General features: G+C 43.0%; 1 protein-coding gene across 1 annotated transcript; it reads left to right on the forward strand.

Annotated features, from left to right (window-relative positions):
- Nucleotides 1–222: 222 nt before the first annotated feature.
- Nucleotides 223–21,632, forward strand: LOC138908003 (uncharacterized). Its single transcript, XM_070198633.1, has 8 exons — nt 223–777; nt 864–1,597; nt 2,319–2,730; nt 2,772–2,865; nt 2,986–3,124; nt 3,263–3,410; nt 4,232–4,334; nt 21,304–21,632. Exons 1-8 carry the CDS (start codon nt 223–225, stop codon nt 21,630–21,632), a joined length of 2,514 nt encoding a protein of 837 aa, XP_070054734.1.
- The last annotated feature ends 366 nt before the right edge of the window (nt 21,633–21,998 follow it).

The raw sequence follows: 21,998 nt of genomic DNA on the forward strand, positions 1-21,998 counted from the left end.
CAAGGCAATTGGAGTTCTAACAATCAAGAAAATTTGCATAATAACAACAATCAAGGAAATTGGAGTAGAAACAATAAAGGAAATTGGGGAGTAAATAATCAAGGTGGTTGGGGACACAATCAAGGAGATCGGGGGTCGGGTTTTCAAAGACACCCAATGTATCAACAACCGAACAACCCACCTCCTTATCCTTCCTATGGTTCGAGATCTTCAAACAATGATATGGGTCGTATTGAGAATATGTTTAAGCAAATAATGGAAAAGAATGCTGATTCATATGCCCAATTTGCCTCACACAACACATCAATTCATAATCTAGAAGTTCAAATGGAGAAAATCTCTCAAGCTCTAAATTCTAGTCCTAAGGGTGCACTACCAAGTGACATGATGGTGAACCCAAAGGGTGGTGACAATACGGGACATGCTATGGCGGTTATCAGAAGAAGTGAAAGAGGCAGGAATGCACCCACCTTAAGTGAAAGACAACTTGTAGATGATGACCAAGTAGTACAAAAGAAAGAGATCCCAAATATTGTTGTTCAAGCAAATGATGAGGTTCGAATTGATATTAATGATAGTTTTGAAAAGACTCAAGAGGAGGTGAACCCGTCTAGGGAGCACCTCATTGATATATCAGAACCGGTAGTGCAAAAGGTTAGGGAACCATTGCCTAAGCCTCCACCTCCCTACCCTCAAAGACTTGCCAAGCAAAATGGTGAGAATAAATTCAAGAAGTTCATTCAAATGATGAAGAGTCTTTCGATTAATGTGTCATTGGTATAAGCTTTGGAATAAAATCTCGGTTATGCAAAGTTTATGAAAGACCTACCAAGAAGCGCTCAATAAATTTTGAAACTCTCAAGGTCGCTCATCAACTAAGTGCAATTGTTCATTCCATAACTCCTAAGTTAGACAATTCCAGTGCTTTCACGATTCCTTGTACAATTGGGAGTGCCGAGTTTGCTAAAACTCTTTGTGATCTTGGGGCGAGTATCAATTTGATTCCATGTTTGATTTTCAAAACTTTGGAAATTGGGCAACCAAGACCCTCTTCTATGAGGTTGCAAACGGTTGATCGTACCATGGAGAGGTCGTTGGCTGTGATTGAAGATGTTTTGATCCGTATTGATAAGTTCATTCTTCTGGTGGACTTTGTTATTCTAGATTGTGAGGTTGATTATGAAGTGCCTATCATTCTTGGGAGACTTTTCCTTGCTACGGGTAAGGCTATTTGTGATGTAGAAGCCGGAGAACTCACTTTCCGGGTTGGTGATAAAAAAGTGGTATTCCATGTGTGTAAGTCTATGCGGCAACCAAATAGCAATGAGGTGTGTTCTTTTGTGAATTTGGTGACCAATGTTATTGTTGATAATACAAGTACTACAATCAACATTGGTGATATGTTGAAAGCCGTTTTGCTCAACTTTGATGATGACAAGATGAATGGTTTCATGGAATGGTTTCAAGGAATGAGGTCATACAACTATGCACCCCGGAAATTATCTTTGGATCTTGAGAATAAGAGTACTCCTCCTACAAATCCTTCTATTGAAGAGCCACCTACTTTGGAGTTAAAGCCATTGCTTCCACACCTTCGGTATGAATTTCTTGGACCTTTCTACTTTACCGGTTATTCTTTCCTCTTGTTTGACTAACGTGCAGGTTGATTCCACATTGGCGGTATTGCAAAAGAGAAAGAAAGGTATTGGGTAGACTTTGGCGAAAATTCGGGGTATAAGCCTCGCCTTTGCGTGCGTAAGATCAAGTTGGAGGATGGTGCTAAACCATCCATTGAACATCAAAGAAGACTCAATGAGGCTATGCAAGAAGTTGTCAAGAAGTAGATTACCAAGTGGTTGGATGTCGGGGTTGTCTAACCCATATCCGATAGTTCATGGACCTCTCCGGTTCAATGTGTCCCAAAGAAGGGGACATGACGGTGGTTACCAATGATAAAAATGAGTTGATACATACAAGAACGATGACCGGTTGGAGGGTTTGTATGGATTATCGTAAACTCAACAAAATTACAAGGAAGGATCACTTTCCACTTCCTTTCTTAGGCCAAATGCTAGTAGATTAGCTGGCCGAGCTTTCTATTATTTTCTTGATAGGTACTAAGGCTACAACCAAATTCTCATCGCTCCGAAAGATCAAGAGAAAACAACATTTACATGTCCCTATGGTACTTTTGCTTTCAAGAGGATGGTTTTCACGGACATGGTGGAGGACTACCTTGAAGTTTTCATGGATGACTTCTCGGTGTTTAGGGATTCTTTTGATGATTGTCTTGCTAATTTGGACAAAGTGTTAGCTAGATGTGAAGAGACCAATTTGATGCTCAATTGGGAGAAATGTCATTTCATAGTTGAGGAAGGAATTCCCCTTGGCCATAAAATCTCAATTAATGGAATTGAAGTTGACAAGGCAAAGATTGAGGTGATTTCTAAGCTTCCACCCCCAACTTTGGTAAAGGGTGTGAGGAGTTTCCTTGGCCATGCGGGTTTCTACTGGCACTTTATTAAAGATTTCTCTAAAGTGGTGAACCCATTGTGTAAGCTCCTTGACAAGGATGACAAGTTCCATTTCAATGACGATTGTATGAGGGATTTTGAACTATTGAAGCTCAAGTTAACAACTACTCTTATCATTACCGCTCTAAATTGGAGTTTGCCTTTTGAATTCATGTGTGATGCAAGTGATGTAGCGGTTAGGGCTGTTTTGGGGAACGTATTAACAAAGTTTTTCATCTGGTTTACTATGCTAGTAAGATCATAAATAGTTCCCAAGTCAATTACACCGTTACGGAGAAAGAGCTCATTGCTATTGTGTTTGCAATTGAGAAGTTTTGCTTGTACTTGATGGGTGCAAATATTATTGTCCACACGGATCATGCGACGATTCGCTATATTATGACAAAAAAGGATTCTAAAGCCCGGTTGAGATGGATACTCTTATTGTAAGAATTTGATATTGATATTCAAGATAGAAAAGGTAGTGAAAGTCAAGTGGCAGACCACTTGTCTCGTTTAGAGGAGGAGGGGAAGCCACATGATGGCCTTGAAATCAATGATTCTGTCCCCGATGACCAACTTTTGGCAATTTTAATGAAAGAGGTGCCATGGTTTGTGGACTTGGCAAATTTTCTTGTGAGTGGAATCATTCCAGATGAGTTCTCTTCAAACTAAAGGAAGAAGCTCAAAAGAGATTGTCAAAATTATTATTGGGATGAGCCATACCTTTTTTGGATTTGTACGGATAGGGTGGTAAGAAGGTGTGTACCGGAAGAAGAGCAGGGTGATATTCTTAGTACTTGTTATTCTTCGTCATATGGTGGTCATCATGGTGGAGCAAGAACGACGACAAAGTTTCTTAGTTGTGATTTCTATTGGACTACTCTTTACAAGGATGTAAGTGACTTAGTGAAAAGATGTGATGAATTCATTGGGCTGGTGGAATTTCAAAGAAAAATTAGATGCCTCTCACAACCATCTTGGAGATTGATATTTTTGATGTTTGGGGCATTGACTTTTTGGGCCATTGACTTTATGGGCTATTTTGTGAGTTCTTATGAAAACACTTACATCTTGGTCGTGGTGGATTATGTGTCCAAATGGGTTGAGGTCATCGCCTTACCCAACAATGAGGCGATAAGTGTAGTGGCTTTATTGAAGAAGAATATTTTTACAAGATTTGGTACTCCACGTGCAATCATAAGCGATGGGGGGTCTCATTTTTGCAACAAGGATTGATACTTTACTTAGCAAGTATGGTGTTACTCACAAGGTCAAGACTTCCCATCATCCATAAGCTAATGGTCAAGTGGAAGTCTACAACCGGAAGATAAAGAGTATTTTGTCTAAAACGGTGAATGTTAATCGGGCGGATTGGTCCAAGAAGCTTAGTGGTGCATTATGGGCTTACCGGATGGCTTACAAAACACCTATCGAAATGTCTCCATACCGGTTAGTGCTCGGGAAAGATTGTTATCTTCCCGTGGAACTAGAGCACAAGGCAATGGAGGCTTTAAAGAAATTGAATCTTGATTGAGATGTAGCCGTTAACTTGCGGGTTGCACACTTAAATGAATTGGATGAGTTCTGGAACCATGCATATGAGAGTTCGTCTGTGTACAAAGAAAAAATGAAATATCTTCATAACAAATACATTTGGAACAAAAGGTGGGTGATCTTTTATTACTGTTTAACTCAAGATTGATGGTGTTTCCCAGGAAGCTAAATCCAAGTGGAGTGGTCTGTTTGAAATTGTTGGTGTGACATCTTTCAGAGCGTTGGATTTGAATAACAAGAACAATGAAGTATTCCGAGTCAATGGTCACCGGGTGAAGCACTAGTTGGGTAAAGTTGGAGAGAGCCACGTGGTGGCGGTCATTTACTACATTTGAGGGTGATTTGATATCGCGCCATGCCGCGACGTTAAATTAGGCGCTTCTTGGGGGTCAACCCAAGTTCTTTTCCTTTTTCTTTTGTAGTTAAATGTTATTTGTTGTTTCTAACTTGATTTGAAGTGTGCTACAGAGTTGAGTGTTACATAGAAGAAGGGTGGACAAAAACAATGGCTAAGTGTTGAAGGAAATGCAGACCGCACATTTTAATTGTGCGGCCACATAATTAATTATGCCACAGCAGAAGAACTTGTGTGGCCGCACATTTCACATGCGGACCGCAATTCTGGAAGCTCGACAAAATGCTAAATTGCAAACTCTCTGAAGTTTGAACCTGTAAATGTGGGGCTATTCTGCGGCCGCGAGAGGAATTATGCGACCGCACTCAAAATTATGTGAACCACACAAGTGACAAAGACCATTGCTGCCCAGGTGAAGGAGTGCGGACCACACTTAGAATTGTGCTGCCGCACTCAGTCCTTTTCTCTTTCAAAAAGTCATAGTATAAATAAGAGTTCTTCTTTCATTTTACACTTTTCACCCACCATAGAATCATTGTTGCTCTACAAGCTTTACTGAGAGGTTTTCACTGTCAACCACACACACCTAATACACTCACTTCATATGGCATGCTTCACCTCATGTTAATATTTTGTGTTAGTTTAATTTTTGAATTTCTTTTTTTGTTTCTTTTTAGGCCATTTGTTATTAAAGTTCATCCATGTGTCCATGTGGGATAGATCTGTGTTGGATAGTCATTGATACATACTAAAATGGATTGGGTTAACTAGATTTGATGTGTATACCAGGTTGCCATATCGATTTGTACAAGTAATTGCAAAAATCTAAAGTGAAAAAAACATGACTAATCGTTAATTTTGAATTTTGAGACTGCACTTGAATTTGTGCGGTCCGAAGTTTGGTTGTTTTTGGCAACTGGTGAAGGCAAGTGATTTTTGCGGCCACACTATAATTGTGCGGACTTCAGCATTACTAGTGAGTGGACCGCATATCCCATATTCTGCAAGCATGTCATCATGTTGATACCCTTCTATGTCCATACCATTTTCCCTTAATTACATAAGTCCTAGATGTGTTGAATGATGACGTGCAACTAACAATCCTCTTTGTTTTGATACAGACAATGGTTCGATCACAAGGCCGCGACAAAACTGTCAAGGGTAGAGGAGACTCTTCTAGGGGTCGAGGCAGAGATGCCTTGTCTCTCAGTGTGCCCAAGACTATTCGAAAGAAGTCCACAACAAGAACAGGGAGCTTATATAATGTGGTGCACAACACATCTATAAACAAGACCCTACTAGACACGGCTTGTAGACTCCCTAGGACAGAACTGCTCTGATACCAAGTTTGTCACGCCCCGAACCTAGGAGCGAGACAAGCACCCCGTGCCTCACCTAACCTGGCGTACCAAATTGCGACTAAGGGACTCTGAACACATAATGTCATACTTTGGCCATGGGGCCACCTTGCAAGACAATTTGCGAAGCAAAATATAAAACTGAATGGAAACTAGCACTAACTAAATATCAATATAAAGCTAGGCCGACAAGGCCGTCATAGCTACTACAGCTGACAAACCACCAATTTATACAAACCCAACATACTGCACTAACCAACAGGATATGCCTACAAGCCTCTACTGATAGATGTACTGTGATCGGAACAGGGCCCCGACCTACCCATAACATATATACAGATATACATAAGATGTACACAAAACTCTAGTCCTGGCAACTCCGAAAGACGTGGAGCTTACCGATCAGGCGGAACTCGGAAAACACCTACTGAGGAGGTCTACCCGTCTGTCTGTCTGAACCTGCACGCATGAAATGCAGCGCCCCCAAAAAAGGGACGTCAGTACGAAATAATGTACCGAGTATGTAAGGCAATAAAATAACTGAAATCTGAAACTGAACTGATAATATGATAACTGAAATTAACTGGGAGTCAAAGATGATCTGGAGATATACTTACCTGCTGATACTGACTCAACTCCTTCAATATAGTAAGTAAAATAATTGTACGGCCTTATAAGGCTCGGTATATATAACTGCTCTGCCATAGTAGGCTCGCTTATAGGCGCTCGGCCATACTAGGCTATGTATCTCGACCATGCTGGGCTCGCTCATAGGCGCTCGGCCACAGTAGGCTCGGTATATAACTTTCCATCTGATCAGAGGTTGCCCAATAGGGGCCTGCCCATCGATTATAGCTCGATGGTAATGAAAATACTGTAATACTGTATATATAGGCTTGCTGCTCTCTTGACTGGAAGAAGACAATACTAAAATTGAATATAGAGTCTCGATAAGGAATACTATTGTAACTTATGAGACTAGAATAGTGTGAATAAATTCATGAATATGAACTTCTCTTTTTGTCTCATTACTAACACATGTAGCTACGAGATCATGCCAAAATGAAGGAAGGCTTAGCCTTAACATACCTTATCACAATCTTTTCAATCACCAAGTTGAACTCACCTCTTCGCACCTTAATCTACAAGAATGATAATAATACTATCGTTAAGTTACGAAAGGTACAACTATCGCACAACGAACGACAAACCTATTTTGTATTAAAACGGGCAGCATCTCCCCTATAATATGCCCTTCCTCCAACTTCAAGATAACACCAACAATACAAGGACAGAACAATAACAACATATATACATCATTTTCCAGCCCTATATACACCATCAAATACTACAAAATAGCCCAACACACCCCAATCTCTTCGTACACAAAACGACCACCGTAGTAGTGTCAAACGACCCGAAAATGTTATGACGAACGACCAGCCAACCACCCTACATTTATATGGTGTTTATAAACCCCCTTCCTCCTCCAAAACTCCACAAAATAGTAATAAAACACGCAGCCCAACAGCAACACAAAACAGTCCACAAAACAGTCCGCTACAAGTGAATAACTCGAACTCACGGCTTCCGATCACCATCCCGTGAGTTCTTACAAGTATAGAACGACTTACCATGAATTTACAGAAGAAAAAATGGATGAAAGAGAGCAGTAAACTCACCTTATTTGTTGGATAACTCAGCTCCTATCTTGGTTCTTCAAACTCTAAGTTTTACCTCCAATTGGAACTTGAAAGGGAGAGAAAATCAATTAGGGTTTGTGGGAAATTTTTGGGAGGATTCTTTGCAGAGCTTATGTCTGGTTATTATGCTCTATTTTAAGTCTAATATATGAAGAAAATAGGCCCTTAAAAGGCCTCTTTGGACGACCCGAAATGGCCCATTTTTGGGCTTTCATTTAAGCAAGTAGGTGACACACCTACTTGTCACCTAGCAGCTTGCACAGTATCGCAAAAATGCACATATCTCTCTACTCCGATGTCGTATTGACAAATGGTTTAATGCGTTGGAAAATAGACTCATAGATCTTTAATTAGATGGGTGGAACACACCATAACTCTAAGTATATTGGGAGAAAATTGCAGTTACATTTGACCCAAAGTTTCAGTAAAACTTATGAATGTAACTTGTGATGACTTTCATCGACTTTTGTTCCACAACTCGCTTGACTTAAAAACATAACACACGGATGTAATATGACTAATATAAATCATAACATAATCTCTTTATCATGTTAATCACCCTAGTCTCACCCCAAAGGTACATGTTATAACATTCCCAACTTGTCGACTTTCGATGAAACATTGTTTTATTTAATTGCTTTAGCTTCTGAACTGTCCAACCCTCTTTGTACTTGTTGTTCATGATCTTCAATATTTGTAACCTCAGAGGTAACATGATTAACTTACTTTATATACTTTTAAATATTATCTCATTTTTTTGTCCTACATTAGTTTGCTTACGACGCATTTTTACATACGAAAATATAGGGTGTAACATCACTCCTCCCTTGGGAACATTCGTCCTCGAATGTTTACTCTTGGAGACTTTGGAAACTTTTTCCAGAGTATCCTTCGTACACTAGGTTAAAACCAACCTGCACGTAGCCAGAAACATACTATGCATGCCACACATGGCCAATCTTTATAAATAGCAGCAATTTGCCTCACCGACCGTAAATCATAAATATTGAAAGTGAAAAATAAAAGCTTACCTGATGACCTGCTAGCCTACATAGAGCTATGTTGTAGCGTCCCATCTCGAACCATATCTTCATTTTGAAATAGGTGGGGGTATTTAGACTTCATTTCTTCCTCCGATTCCCACGTCATCTCTTCTACATTCTTGCTCCTCCATAAAACCTTTACGGAAGCTACCTCCTTATTTCGTAGATTGCGGATTTGTCGGTCTAGGATGGCAACTGGAATTTCCTCGTATGACAAGTCCTCTGTAATCTGTACATCATCCGTGGGCACCACTCGGGTAGGATCGCCAATGCACTTCCGTAGCATAGATACGTGAAAAACCGGATGGACAGACTCCAATTCTGAGGGCAACTCTAACTCATAAGCTAGTTGGCCCACTCTCCGAATGATCCTATAAGGCCCAATATACCGTGGGCTAAGCTTTCCTTTCTTGCCAAACCTCATCATGCCCTTCATAGGTGATACCTTTAAGAATACCCAGTCATTAATCCTGAACTCTAAGTCTCGTCGCCGCACGTCAAAATATGACTTCTGACGACTCTGAGCTGTCAACAGTCGCTCCCGGATAACCTTTACTTTCTCTATGGCCTGCTGAACCAGGTCTGGCCCATGTAACCCAGATTCTCCAACATCAAACCACCCTATAGGAGATCTGCACTTACGCCCATACAAAGCCTCGTACGGAGCCATCTGGATACTGGAGTGGTAACTGTTATTATATGCAAACTCGATAAGAGGTAGATGTTCATCCCAACTTCTTTTAAAATCCAACACACATACTCGTAACATATCCTCGAGCGTCTGAATTGTGCGCTCGGCTTGTCCATCAGTCTGTGGATGAAAAGCTGTGCTGAGATTCACCTGAGTCCCTAGACCTCTCTGAAATGACCTCCAAAAATGTGCTGTAAACTGAGCCCCACGGTCAGATATAATAGAAACTGGTACTCCGTGTAGCCGCACTATCTCCTTAATATATAACTTTGCATAATCTTCTGCTGTATATGTAGATCTGACCGGTAGGAAGTGAGCTGATTTCGTGAGCCTATCGACTATCACCCATATGGAATCGAACTTACGATTAGAACGAGGTAAACCCATGATAAAGTCCATGTTTATCGCCTCCCATTTCCATGTCGGGATCTCTATAGTCTGCATTAGCCCTCCGGGCTTCTGGTGTTCTACCTTCACTTGCTGGCAACTAGTACATTGGGCGACAAACTCAGCAATGTTCTTCTTCATATCATTCCACCAGTACATATCCTTAATGTCATGATACATCTTCGTCGATCCAGGGTGGATGGAATACCATGAATAATGTGCCTCTGACATAATCCTGTCTCGTAGCCCTGCTACATCTGGAACACACAAACGACCCTTGTATCTGAGAACCCCATCTCCCTTGAGCTCTAACAATGGCTTCTTCTGCTGCGGAACTCGCTCTCTCAACTCGACCAACTCTGGGTCCTCGTACTGCCTTTCCTTGACTTCAGCTATGAGGGATGATTTTGCAGTGTTTTGGATTACAACTCCACCATCCTCAGAATCTACTAACCGAACCCCCAACGAAGCCAATTGATGAATATCTCTAGCTAATTGTCTTTTCTCGGGCTCTACATGTGCTAAGCTACCCATAGATCGGCGACTTAAGGCATCTGCTACAACATTAGCTTTCCCTGGATGGTAGAGAATGTTAACATCGTAATCTTTCAATAACTCAAGCCATCGCCTCTGTCGCAAATTCAACTCTTTCTGCTTGAAAATATATTGTAGGCTTTTATGATCAGTAAATATATCAACATGAACACCATATAAATAATGCCGCCATATCTTAAGTGCATGGACAACCGCAGCTAACTCGAGGTCGTGGGTCGGATAATTCCTCTCGTGCTTCCTCAACTGCCTTGAAGCATATGCAATTACCTTCCCATGTTGCATCAGGACACATCCTAACCCGACACCTGATGCATCACAATACACGGCATAACCCTCTAGACCCTCTGGAAGTGTTAGAACTGGAGCTGAGGTCAACTTGTTCTTAAGCTCTTGGAAACTCCGCTCACAAGCCTCTGTCCATTGAAACTTAGTTTCTTTCTGTGTCAACTTCGTCAATGGTGCCGAAAGGGAAGAAAAACCCTCTACGAACCTCCGATAGTATCCTGCTAAGCCTAGAAAGCTACGAACCTCTGTCGGAGTGGTAGGTCTAGGCCAAGATTTCACGGCCTCAATCTTCTGAGTGTCCACCTTTATCCCTTCATCTGATACAATATGCCCCAAGAATGCTACAGACTTCAACCAGAACTCACATTTAGAAAACTTAGCATACAACTTACGATCACGGAGGGTTTGGAGTACCGCTCGCAGGTGGTCCGCATGCTCATCCTCTGAACGGGAATAAACCAGAATATCATCAATAAATACTATCACGAACAGATCTAAAAATGGCCGGAATAGGCTATTCATCAAGTCCATAAATACAGCGGGTGCATTAGTCAACCCGAAGGACATGACAAGGAACTCGAAGTGGCCATATCGGGTCCTGAAGGCTGTCTTCGGAATATCTTTTTCCCGAACTCTGACCTGGTGGTACCCCGACCTCAAATCAATCTTGGAAAAGCATCTAGCTCCCTGCAACTGATCAAACAAGTCATCGATCCTTGGAAGTGGATACTTATTCTTAATAGTTACCTTGTTCAACTGCCTATAATCGATACACATCCTCAGCGAGCCGTCTTTCTTCCGCACAAATAGTACCGGTGCACCCCAAGGTGAGGTACTGGGCCTAATGTAACCTTTCTCCAGCAAATCTTTTAACTGCTCCTTCAACTCCTTCAATTCGGCAGGTGCCATTCTATACGGAGGGACGGATATTGGTTGAGTTCCTGGAAGCAAATCGATGCTAAAATCAATCTCTCGCTCTGGAGGAATACCTGGAAGCTCATCTGGAAACACATCTGCATACTCTTTGACTATGGGAATAGACTGAAGTGTAGGTATCTCAGCATCTGCATCTCTAACTCGCACAATATGATAAATGCACCCTTTTGCGATCATTTTCCTCGCCTTCAGATAGGAAATAAACCTACCTCTGGGTGTTGGTGTATTACCTACCCATTCAAGGACTGGCTCACCCGGAAAATGAAATTTGGCTACCTTTGCTCGGCAATCAACTGTGGCATAGCAAGCTGCCAACCAGTCCATGCCCATGATAGCATCAAAGTCCATCATCTCTAGCTCAACTAGGTCAGCTGAGGTCTGACGACTACAAATTGTCACCGTACAACCTCGGTAAACCCGTCTAGCAATAATCGATTCTCCGACCGGTGTAGATACCGCAAAAGGATCACTTAGTATTTCAGGCACTATACCAAACTTCCTCGCGACAAATGGGGTAATATACGATAAAGTAGATCCTGGGTCTATCAAAGCATAAGCATCGTGAGAGCAAATGGTTAATATACCTGTCACAACGTCTGGTGAAGACTCCTGGTCCTGTCGACCCGCTAAAGCATAGATACGGTTCTGATTACCACTTGAACTGGAACCTCTACCTCTGCCTCGACCTCTACCAGCCGAAGACTGAGACTCACGCCTTGAAGGATGCACGGACATAGACGATCCTGTTGCTGAACTCGCTGGTTGTGCCATTCCCCCAGAATCTCTATTTGGGCAATCTCGCATCATATGCCCCGGACGCCCACATGTATAACAAGCATCAGAACCTGCTCGGCATTGACCCAAGTGTCCTCTACCACAGATGTCACACCGCGGAGGAAATGACCATGTCTGCGCAGAACCTCGTTGTCGCTGCAAACCCGACGCCCGTGAGCTCTCACCTGGTCCTGACTGAGTATAGCGGTCATACCCGTAACCCTGTAACTGAGGTGGCGGAGGCCTAGGTGGCCGTCCGAAGTACTGGGTCCTATAACTACCCTGAGATTGCTCCTGAGACCTGGGAAATCTCATCCTCTTACGTTGCCCTTGCTCAGCCCTCTCTGTACCCTGCTGCCGACGCCTACCCCTTTCTATATTCTGGGCGAATGCCTGAATCCGGGAGATATCCATACTATCCTGCAATGCAGCGGTGGCACATGCCTCGGTTAACTCTGGGGCTAACCCTGCTATAAACCTGTGAATCCTGTCCCGCATAGTAGAAACTATGGATGGTGCATATCTGGCCAATGAGTCAAAACGGAGACTATACTCTCGAACACTCATATTACCCTGCTTGAGGGCTAGAAACTGATCGACTCGAGCCTGTCGGATCTCCCGCGGTAAGTACTGGTCAAGGAAAGCATCTGAAAAATTCTCCCAAATAGCTGGAGGTGTATCACGTCCCCTGGACCTCTCCCATCCCTCATACCAAAGGATGGCTATATCTCGGAGTCGAAAAGCTGCTAGCTCAACTGCCTCTTTCTCCGTGGCATGCATAACACGAAAGATCCTGTGAAGCTGATCTATGAAATCCTGCGGGTCCTCCCTCTGATCTGTCCCCGTGAACTCTGGGGGACTCAAAGCAATAAACTCTCGGACCCTTGAACTCCCAGACCCCTCAGAAGTTCCTGCACTAGCTGATGCCCTAGCATGTTGCTGGGTAGCTACCAACTGTGTCAACAAATGCACCGCACTCCTTAAGTCCTGATCTGATGGAAGTGGAGGGGGAACTGGATGTGCGGTTTCCCTAGGAATCTCCGTAGTTGGTGGAGGAGCCGGTAATGGCTGAGTAGGGGTCTCCCCTTGAGCTTCAGACTGGGCCCCATCTACTGGGGGTACCCTGTTGGTCCCCTCACCTACTACTGTATCTCTCCTCTGGCTAGCCGTAGTCTTCCTAGTCACCGTCATCTGTGCATGCAAACACCAACACATAAGTTTAATTCAAATTTCCTATAACTCAGTTCTATAGCACGATTTAGATTTCAAAGAAGTGTAACCAACTCCTAAATGCCCTGTAGTTCCTTGCTTATATAATGTGGTGCACAACACATCTATAAACAAGACCCTACTAGACACGGCTTGTAGACTCCCTAGGACAGAACTGCTCTGATACCAAGTTTGTCACGCCCCGAACCTAGGAGCGAGACAAGCACCCCGTGCCTCACCTAACCTGGCGTACCAAATTGCGACTAAGGGACTCTGAACACATAATGTCATACTTTGGCCATGGGGCCACCTTGCAAGACAATTTGCGAAGCAAAATATAAAACTGAATGGAAACTAGCACTAACTAAATATCAATATAAAGCTAGGCCGACAAGGCCGTCATAGCTACTACAGCTGACAAACCACCAATTTATACAAACCCAACATACTGCACTAACCAACAGGATATGCCTACAAGCCTCTACTGATAGATGTACTGTGATCGGAACAGGGCCCCGACCTACCCATAACATATATACAGATATACATAAGATGTACACAAAACTCTAGTCCTGGCAACTCCGAAAGACGTGGAGCTTACCGATCAGGCGGAACTCGGAAAACACCTACTGAGGAGGTCTACCCGTCTGTCTGTCTGAACCTGCACGCATGAAATGCAGCGCCCCCAAAAAAGGGACGTCAGTACGAAATAATGTACCGAGTATGTAAGGCAATAAAATAACTGAAATATGAAACTGAACTGATAATATGATAACTGAAATTAACTGGGAGTCAAAGATGATCTGGAGATATACTTACCTGCTGATACTGACTCAACTCCTTCAATATAGTAAGTAAAATAATTGTACGGCCTTATAAGGCTCGGTATATATAACTGCTCTGCCATAGTAGGCTCGCTTATAGGCGCTCGGCCATACTAGGCTATGTATCTCGACCATGCTGGGCTCGCTCATAGGCGCTCGGCCACAGTAGGCTCGGTATATAACTTTCCATCTGATCAGAGGTTGCCCAATAGGGGCCTGCCCATCGATTATAGCTCGATGGTAATGAAAATACTGTAATACTGTATATATAGGCTTGCTGCTCTCTTGACTGGAAGAAGACAATACTAAAATTGAATATAGAGTCTCGATAAGGAATACTATTGTAACTTATGAGACTAGAATAGTGTGAATAAATTCATGAATATGAACTTCTCTTTTGTCTCATTACTAACACATGTAGCTACGAGATCATGCCAAAATGAAGGAAGGCTTAGCCTTAACATACCTTATCACAATCTTTTCAATCACCAAGTTGAACTCACCTCTTCGCACCTTAATCTACAAGAATGATAATAATACTATCGTTAAGTTACGAAAGGTACAACTATCGCACAACGAACGACAAACCTATTTTGTATTAAAACGGGCAGCATCTCCCTTATAATATGCCCTTCCTCCAACTTCAAGATAACACCAACAATACAAGGACAGAACAATAACAACATATATACATCATTTTCCAGCCCTATATACACCATCAAATACTACAAAACAGCCCAACACACCCCAATCTCTTCGTACACAAAACGACCACCGTAGTAGTGTCAAACGACCCGAAAATGTTATGACGAACGACCAGCCAACCACCCTACATTTATATGGTGTTTATAAACCCCCTTCCTCCTCCAAAACTCCACAAAATAGTAATAAAACACGCAGCCCAACAGCAACACAAAACAGTCCACAAAACAGTCCGCTACAAGTGAATAACTCGAACTCACGGCTTCCGATCACCATCCCGTGAGTTCTTACAAGTATAGAACGACTTACCATGAATTTACAGAAGAAAAAATGGATGAAAGAGAGCAGTAAACTCACCTTATTTGTTGGATAACTCAGCTCCTATCTTGGTTCTTCAAACTCTAAGTTTTACCTCCAATTGGAACTTGAAAGGGAGAGAAAATCAATTAGGGTTTGTGGGAAATTTTTGGGAGGATTCTTTGCAGAGCTTATGTCTGGTTATTATGCTCTATTTTAAGTCTAATATATGAAGAAAATAGGCCCTTAAAAGGCCTCTTTGGACGACCCGAAATGGCCCATTTTTGGGCTTTCATTTAAGCAAGTAGGTGACACACCTACTTGTCACCTAGCAGCTTGCGCAGTATCGCAAAAATGCACATATCTCTCTACTCCGATGTTGTATTGATAAATGGTTTAATGCGTTGGAAAACAGACTCATAGATCTTTAATTAGATGGGTGGAACACACCATAACTCTAAGTATATTGGGAGAAAATTGCAGTTACATTTGACCCAAAGTTTCAGTAAAACTTATGAATGTAACTTGTGATGACTTTCATCGACTTTTGTTCCACAACTCGCTTGACTTAAAAACATAACACACGGATGTAATATGACTAATATAAATCATAACATAATCTCTTTATCATATTAATCACCCTAGTCTCACCCCAAAGGTACATGTTATAACATTCCCAACTTGTCGACTTTCGATGAAACATTGTTTTATTTAATTGCTTTAGCTTCTGAACTGTCCAACCCTCTTTGTACTTGTTGTTCATGATCTTCAATATTTGTAACCTCAGAGGTAACATGATTAACTTACTTTATATACTTTTAAATATTATCTCATTTTTTTGTCCTACATTAGTTTGCTTACGACGCATTTTTACATACGAAAATATAGGGTGTAACATCACTCCTCCCTTGGGAACATTCGTCCTCGAATGTTTACTCTTGGAGACTTTGGAAACTTTTTCCAGAGTATCCTTCGTACACTAGGTTAAAACCAACCTGCACGTAGCCAGAAACATACTATGCATGCCACACATGGCCAATCTTTATAAATAGCAGCAATTTGCCTCACCGACCGTAAATCATAAATATTGAAAGTGAAAAATAAAAGCTTACCTGATGACCTGCTAGCCTACATAGAGCTATGTTGTAGCGTCCCATCTCGAACCATATCTTCATTTTGAAATAGGTGGGGGTATTTAGACTTCATTTCTTCCTCCGATTCCCACGTCATCTCTTCTACATTCTTGCTCCTCCATAAAACCTTTACGGAAGCTACCTCCTTATTTCGTAGATTGCGGATTTGTCGGTCTAGGATGGCAACTGGAATTTCCTCGTATGACAAGTCCTCTGTAATCTGTACATCATCCGTGGGCACCACTCGGGTAGGATCGCCAATGCACTTCCGTAGCATAGATACGTGAAAAACCGGATGGACAGACTCCAATTCTGAGGGCAACTCTAACTCATAAGCTAGTTGGCCCACTCTCCGAATGATCCTATAAGGCCCAATATACCGTGGGCTAAGCTTTCCTTTCTTGCCAAACCTCATCACGCCCTTCATAGGTGATACCTTTAAGAATACCCAGTCATTAATCCTGAACTCTAAGTCTCGTCGCCGCACGTCAAAATATGACTTCTGACGACTCTGAGCTGTCAACAGTCGCTCCCGGATAACCTTTACTTTCTCTATGGCCTGCTGAACCAGGTCTGGCCCATGTAACCCAGATTCTCCAACATCAAACCACCCTATAGGAGATCTGCACTTACGCCCATACAAAGCCTCGTACGGAGCCATCTGGATACTGGAGTGGTAACTGTTATTATATGCAAACTCGATAAGAGGTAGATGTTCATCCCAACTTCTTTTAAAATCCAACACACATACTCGTAACATATCCTCGAGCGTCTGAATTGTGCGCTCGGCTTGTCCATCAGTCTGTGGATGAAAAGCTGTGCTGAGATTCACCTGAGTCCCTAGACCTCTCTGAAATGACCTCCAAAAATGTGCTGTAAACTGAGCCCCACGGTCAGATATAATAGAAACTGGTACTCCGTGTAGCCGCACTATCTCCTTAATATATAACTTTGCATAATCTTCTGCTGTATATGTAGATCTGACCGGTAGGAAGTGAGCTGATTTCGTGAGCCTATCGACTATCACCCATATGGAATCGAACTTACGATTAGAACGAGGTAAACCCATGATAAAGTCCATGTTTATCGCCTCCCATTTCCATGTCGGGATCTCTATAGTCTGCATTAGCCCTCCGGGCTTCTGGTGTTCTACCTTCACTTGCTGGCAACTAGTACATTGGGCGACAAACTCAGCAATGTTCTTCTTCATATCATTCCACCAGTACATATCCTTAATGTCATGATACATCTTCGTCGATCCAGGGTGGATGGAATACCATGAATAATGTGCCTCTGACATAATCCTGTCTCGTAGCCCTGCTACATCTGGAACACACAAACGACCCTTGTATCTGAGAACCCCATCTCCCTTGAGCTCTAACAATGGCTTCTTCTGCTGCGGAACTCGCTCTCTCAACTCGACCAACTCTGGGTCCTCGTACTGCCTTTCCTTGACTTCAGCTATGAGGGATGATTTTGCAGTGTTTTGGATTACAACTCCACCATCCTCAGAATCTACTAACCGAACCCCCAACGAAGCCAATTGATGAATATCTCTAGCTAATTGTCTTTTCTCGGGCTCTACATGTGCTAAGCTACCCATAGATCGGCGACTTAAGGCATCTGCTACAACATTAGCTTTCCCTGGATGGTAGAGAATGTTAACATCGTAATCTTTCAATAACTCAAGCCATCGCCTCTGTCGCAAATTCAACTCTTTCTGCTTGAAAATATATTGTAGGCTTTTATGATCAGTAAATATATCAACATGAACACCATATAAATAATGCCGCCATATCTTAAGTGCATGGACAACCGCAGCTAACTCGAGGTCGTGGGTCGGATAATTCCTCTCGTGCTTCCTCAACTGCCTTGAAGCATATGCAATTACCTTCCCATGTTGCATCAGGACACATCCTAACCCGACACCTGATGCATCACAATACACGGCATAACCCTCTAGACCCTCTGGAAGTGTTAGAACTGGAGCTGAGGTCAACTTGTTCTTAAGCTCTTGGAAACTCCGCTCACAAGCCTCTGTCCATTGAAACTTAGTTTCTTTCTGTGTCAACTTCGTCAATGGTGCCGAAAGGGAAGAAAAACCCTCTACGAACCTCCGATAGTATCCTGCTAAGCCTAGAAAGCTACGAACCTCTGTCGGAGTGGTAGGTCTAGGCCAAGATTTCACGGCCTCAATCTTCTGAGTGTCCACCTTTATCCCTTCATCTGATACAATATGCCCCAAGAATGCTACAGACTTCAACCAGAACTCACATTTAGAAAACTTAGCATACAACTTACGATCACGGAGGGTTTGGAGTACCGCTCGCAGGTGGTCCGCATGCTCATCCTCTGAACGGGAATAAACCAGAATATCATCAATAAATACTATCACGAACAGATCTAAAAATGGCCGGAATAGGCTATTCATCAAGTCCATAAATACAGCGGGTGCATTAGTCAACCCGAAGGACATGACAAGGAACTCGAAGTGGCCATATCGGGTCCTGAAGGCTGTCTTCGGAATATCTTTTTCCCGAACTCTGACCTGGTGGTACCCCGACCTCAAATCAATCTTGGAAAAGCATCTAGCTCCCTGCAACTGATCAAACAAGTCATCGATCCTTGGAAGTGGATACTTATTCTTAATAGTTACCTTGTTCAACTGCCTATAATCGATACACATCCTCAGCGAGCCGTCTTTCTTCCGCACAAATAGTACCGGTGCACCCCAAGGTGAGGTACTGGGCCTAATGTAACCTTTCTCCAGCAAATCTTTTAACTGCTCCTTCAACTCCTTCAATTCGGCAGGTGCCATTCTATACGGAGGGACGGATATTGGTTGAGTTCCTGGAAGCAAATCGATGCTAAAATCAATCTCTCGCTCTGGAGGAATACCTGGAAGCTCATCTGGAAACACATCTGCATACTCTTTGACTATGGGAATAGACTGAAGTGTAGGTATCTCAGCATCTGCATCTCTAACTCGCACAATATGATAAATGCACCCTTTTGCGATCATTTTCCTCGCCTTCAGATAGGAAATAAACCTACCTCTGGGTGTTGGTGTATTACCTACCCATTCAAGGACTGGCTCACCCGGAAAATGAAATTTGGCTACCTTTGCTCGGCAATCAACTGTGGCATAGCAAGCTGCCAACCAGTCCATGCCCATGATAGCATCAAAGTCCATCATCTCTAGCTCAACTAGGTCAGCTGAGGTCTGACGACTACAAATTGTCACCGTACAACCTCGGTAAACCCGTCTAGCAATAATCGATTCTCCGACCGGTGTAGATACCGCAAAAGGATCACTTAGTATTTCAGGCACTATACCAAACTTCCTCGCGACAAATGGGGTAATATACGATAAAGTAGATCCTGGGTCTATCAAAGCATAAGCATCGTGAGAGCAAATGGTTAATATACCTGTCACAACGTCTGGTGAAGACTCCTGGTCCTGTCGACCCGCTAAAGCATAGATACGGTTCTGATTACCACTTGAACTGGAACCTCTACCTCTGCCTCGACCTCTACCAGCCGAAGACTGAGACTCACGCCTTGAAGGATGCACGGACATAGACGATCCTGTTGCTGAACTCGCTGGTTGTGCCATTCCCCCAGAATCTCTATTTGGGCAATCTCGCATCATATGCCCCGGACGCCCACATGTATAACAAGCATCAGAACCTGCTCGGCATTGACCCAAGTGTCCTCTACCACAGATGTCACACCGCGGAGGAAATGACCATGTCTGCGCAGAACCTCGTTGTCGCTGCAAACCCGACGCCCGTGAGCTCTCACCTGGTCCTGACTGAGTATAGCGGTCATACCCGTAACCCTGTAACTGAGGTGGCGGAGGCCTAGGTGGCCGTCCGAAGTACTGGGTCCTATAACTACCCTGAGATTGCTCCTGAGACCTGGGAAATCTCATCCTCTTACGTTGCCCTTGCTCAGCCCTCTCTGTACCCTGCTGCCGACGCCTACCCCTTTCTATATTCTGGGCGAATGCCTGAATCCGGGAGATATCCATACTATCCTGCAATGCAGCGGTGGCACATGCCTCGGTTAACTCTGGGGCTAACCCTGCTATAAACCTGTGAATCCTGTCCCGCATAGTAGAAACTATGGATGGTGCATATCTGGCCAATGAGTCAAAACGGAGACTATACTCTCGAACACTCATATTACCCTGCTTGAGGGCTAGAAACTGATCGACTCGAGCCTGTCGGATCTCCCGCGGTAAGTACTGGTCAAGGAAAGCATCTGAAAAATTCTCCCAAATAGCTGGAGGTGTATCACGTCCCCTGGACCTCTCCCATCCCTCATACCAAAGGATGGCTATATCTCGGAGTCGAAAAGCTGCTAGCTCAACTGCCTCTTTCTCCGTGGCATGCATAACACGAAAGATCCTGTGAAGCTGATCTATGAAATCCTGCGGGTCCTCCCTCTGATCTACGAGTACATTGAGCTTTGAGGCAACATGTTGGCAGACCTTTATGTGTAGCAGGCTTGACTCATGCCAGAATGAGAACAACTTGCATGTTCCACGTGTTGTTCTAGTGGCTCCTATCATGGCCGGGTACCCGATCAATGTGGGTGCCTTGATATCGACCAATATCTCTTTGGTAGCGTAGTAGACTAACACGACTTACCCCTACCCGAACACTATTACAGAGTACCTCACTAATACAAAGGTATAGCCTAAGCCATTTGATACAAAGGTGAAGCCAAAGAAGCCATTTGAGTGGTACTCACTACAGGATCTGACCAACCCAAAGAAGAGTGCTCAGTCTTCTACTACTACAGGCCAGTCTGATGAGCCGATAGTGGTAGTTTCTGACATGACTGATACTCCATCTACATAAGCTTAGCCCTTTACCAGTGCAACAGCTATGCCTCCGCCACTATCTTCTGCTCCATCCATTGGGGATTTAGAGATATTTTAGCTATAGCTATAGACAATCTCTGTCAACTATAGACAATCTCCGAGCTGAGGTGACTCGGCTAGATACAGCTAGAGATTTACCATTTGATATGTTGCTTGACCCAGACCAGTCCGCCCAAGATCCATCTACCCAGGGTGCTCCAACTGGCCAGTCTAAGGAGCCATGCCTTGCCGCCGACACTGCTGACGCAGTGCGCGTGATATTTGCCACTCCCAAATATGATGATGATGATGATGATGATATACAGTTGGTTGAGCTAACAAGAGTTGATGTTGTTGGGACACTGAGATGTCCAAGGATGCTTAGGGAGTTTCTTCGCCCTTGCTCCTTTCACTCTTATTTTGTTAAGCGTTGGGGATAATGCTTACTTTTATTCGGGGAAGGGGGTGGAGTTTATTTGATACATTTAACACATTTGGATAAATTTAGACCGTAATAATTGGATGATTCTTTTTCTTTTTATTTTATCTATCTTTAGTGTTATTGCTTTCATTAGCTTCTTCAATTACTTACTTCGATTTTTGTTTTGTTAGTAGCTTCTTTTTATGTTAGTAGTTTTCATGTTTTTCGTAGTAGTATGAATAATAAGCATTTGGTTTTCTTAATGACATGTTTCTTTCCAAAGGTAGTCTTTTGTGTGAACCGGATGACTCTTCCAAAGGAAGAATAAGTCTGTTTTGTGTTTAGGTAATAATAATAATAATAGTAGTAGTAATGAATAAAAGCC

This window comes from Nicotiana tomentosiformis, chromosome 3 (genome assembly GCF_000390325.3).
Source record: "Nicotiana tomentosiformis chromosome 3, ASM39032v3, whole genome shotgun sequence".
NCBI lineage: Eukaryota > Viridiplantae > Streptophyta > Magnoliopsida > Solanales > Solanaceae > Nicotiana > Nicotiana tomentosiformis.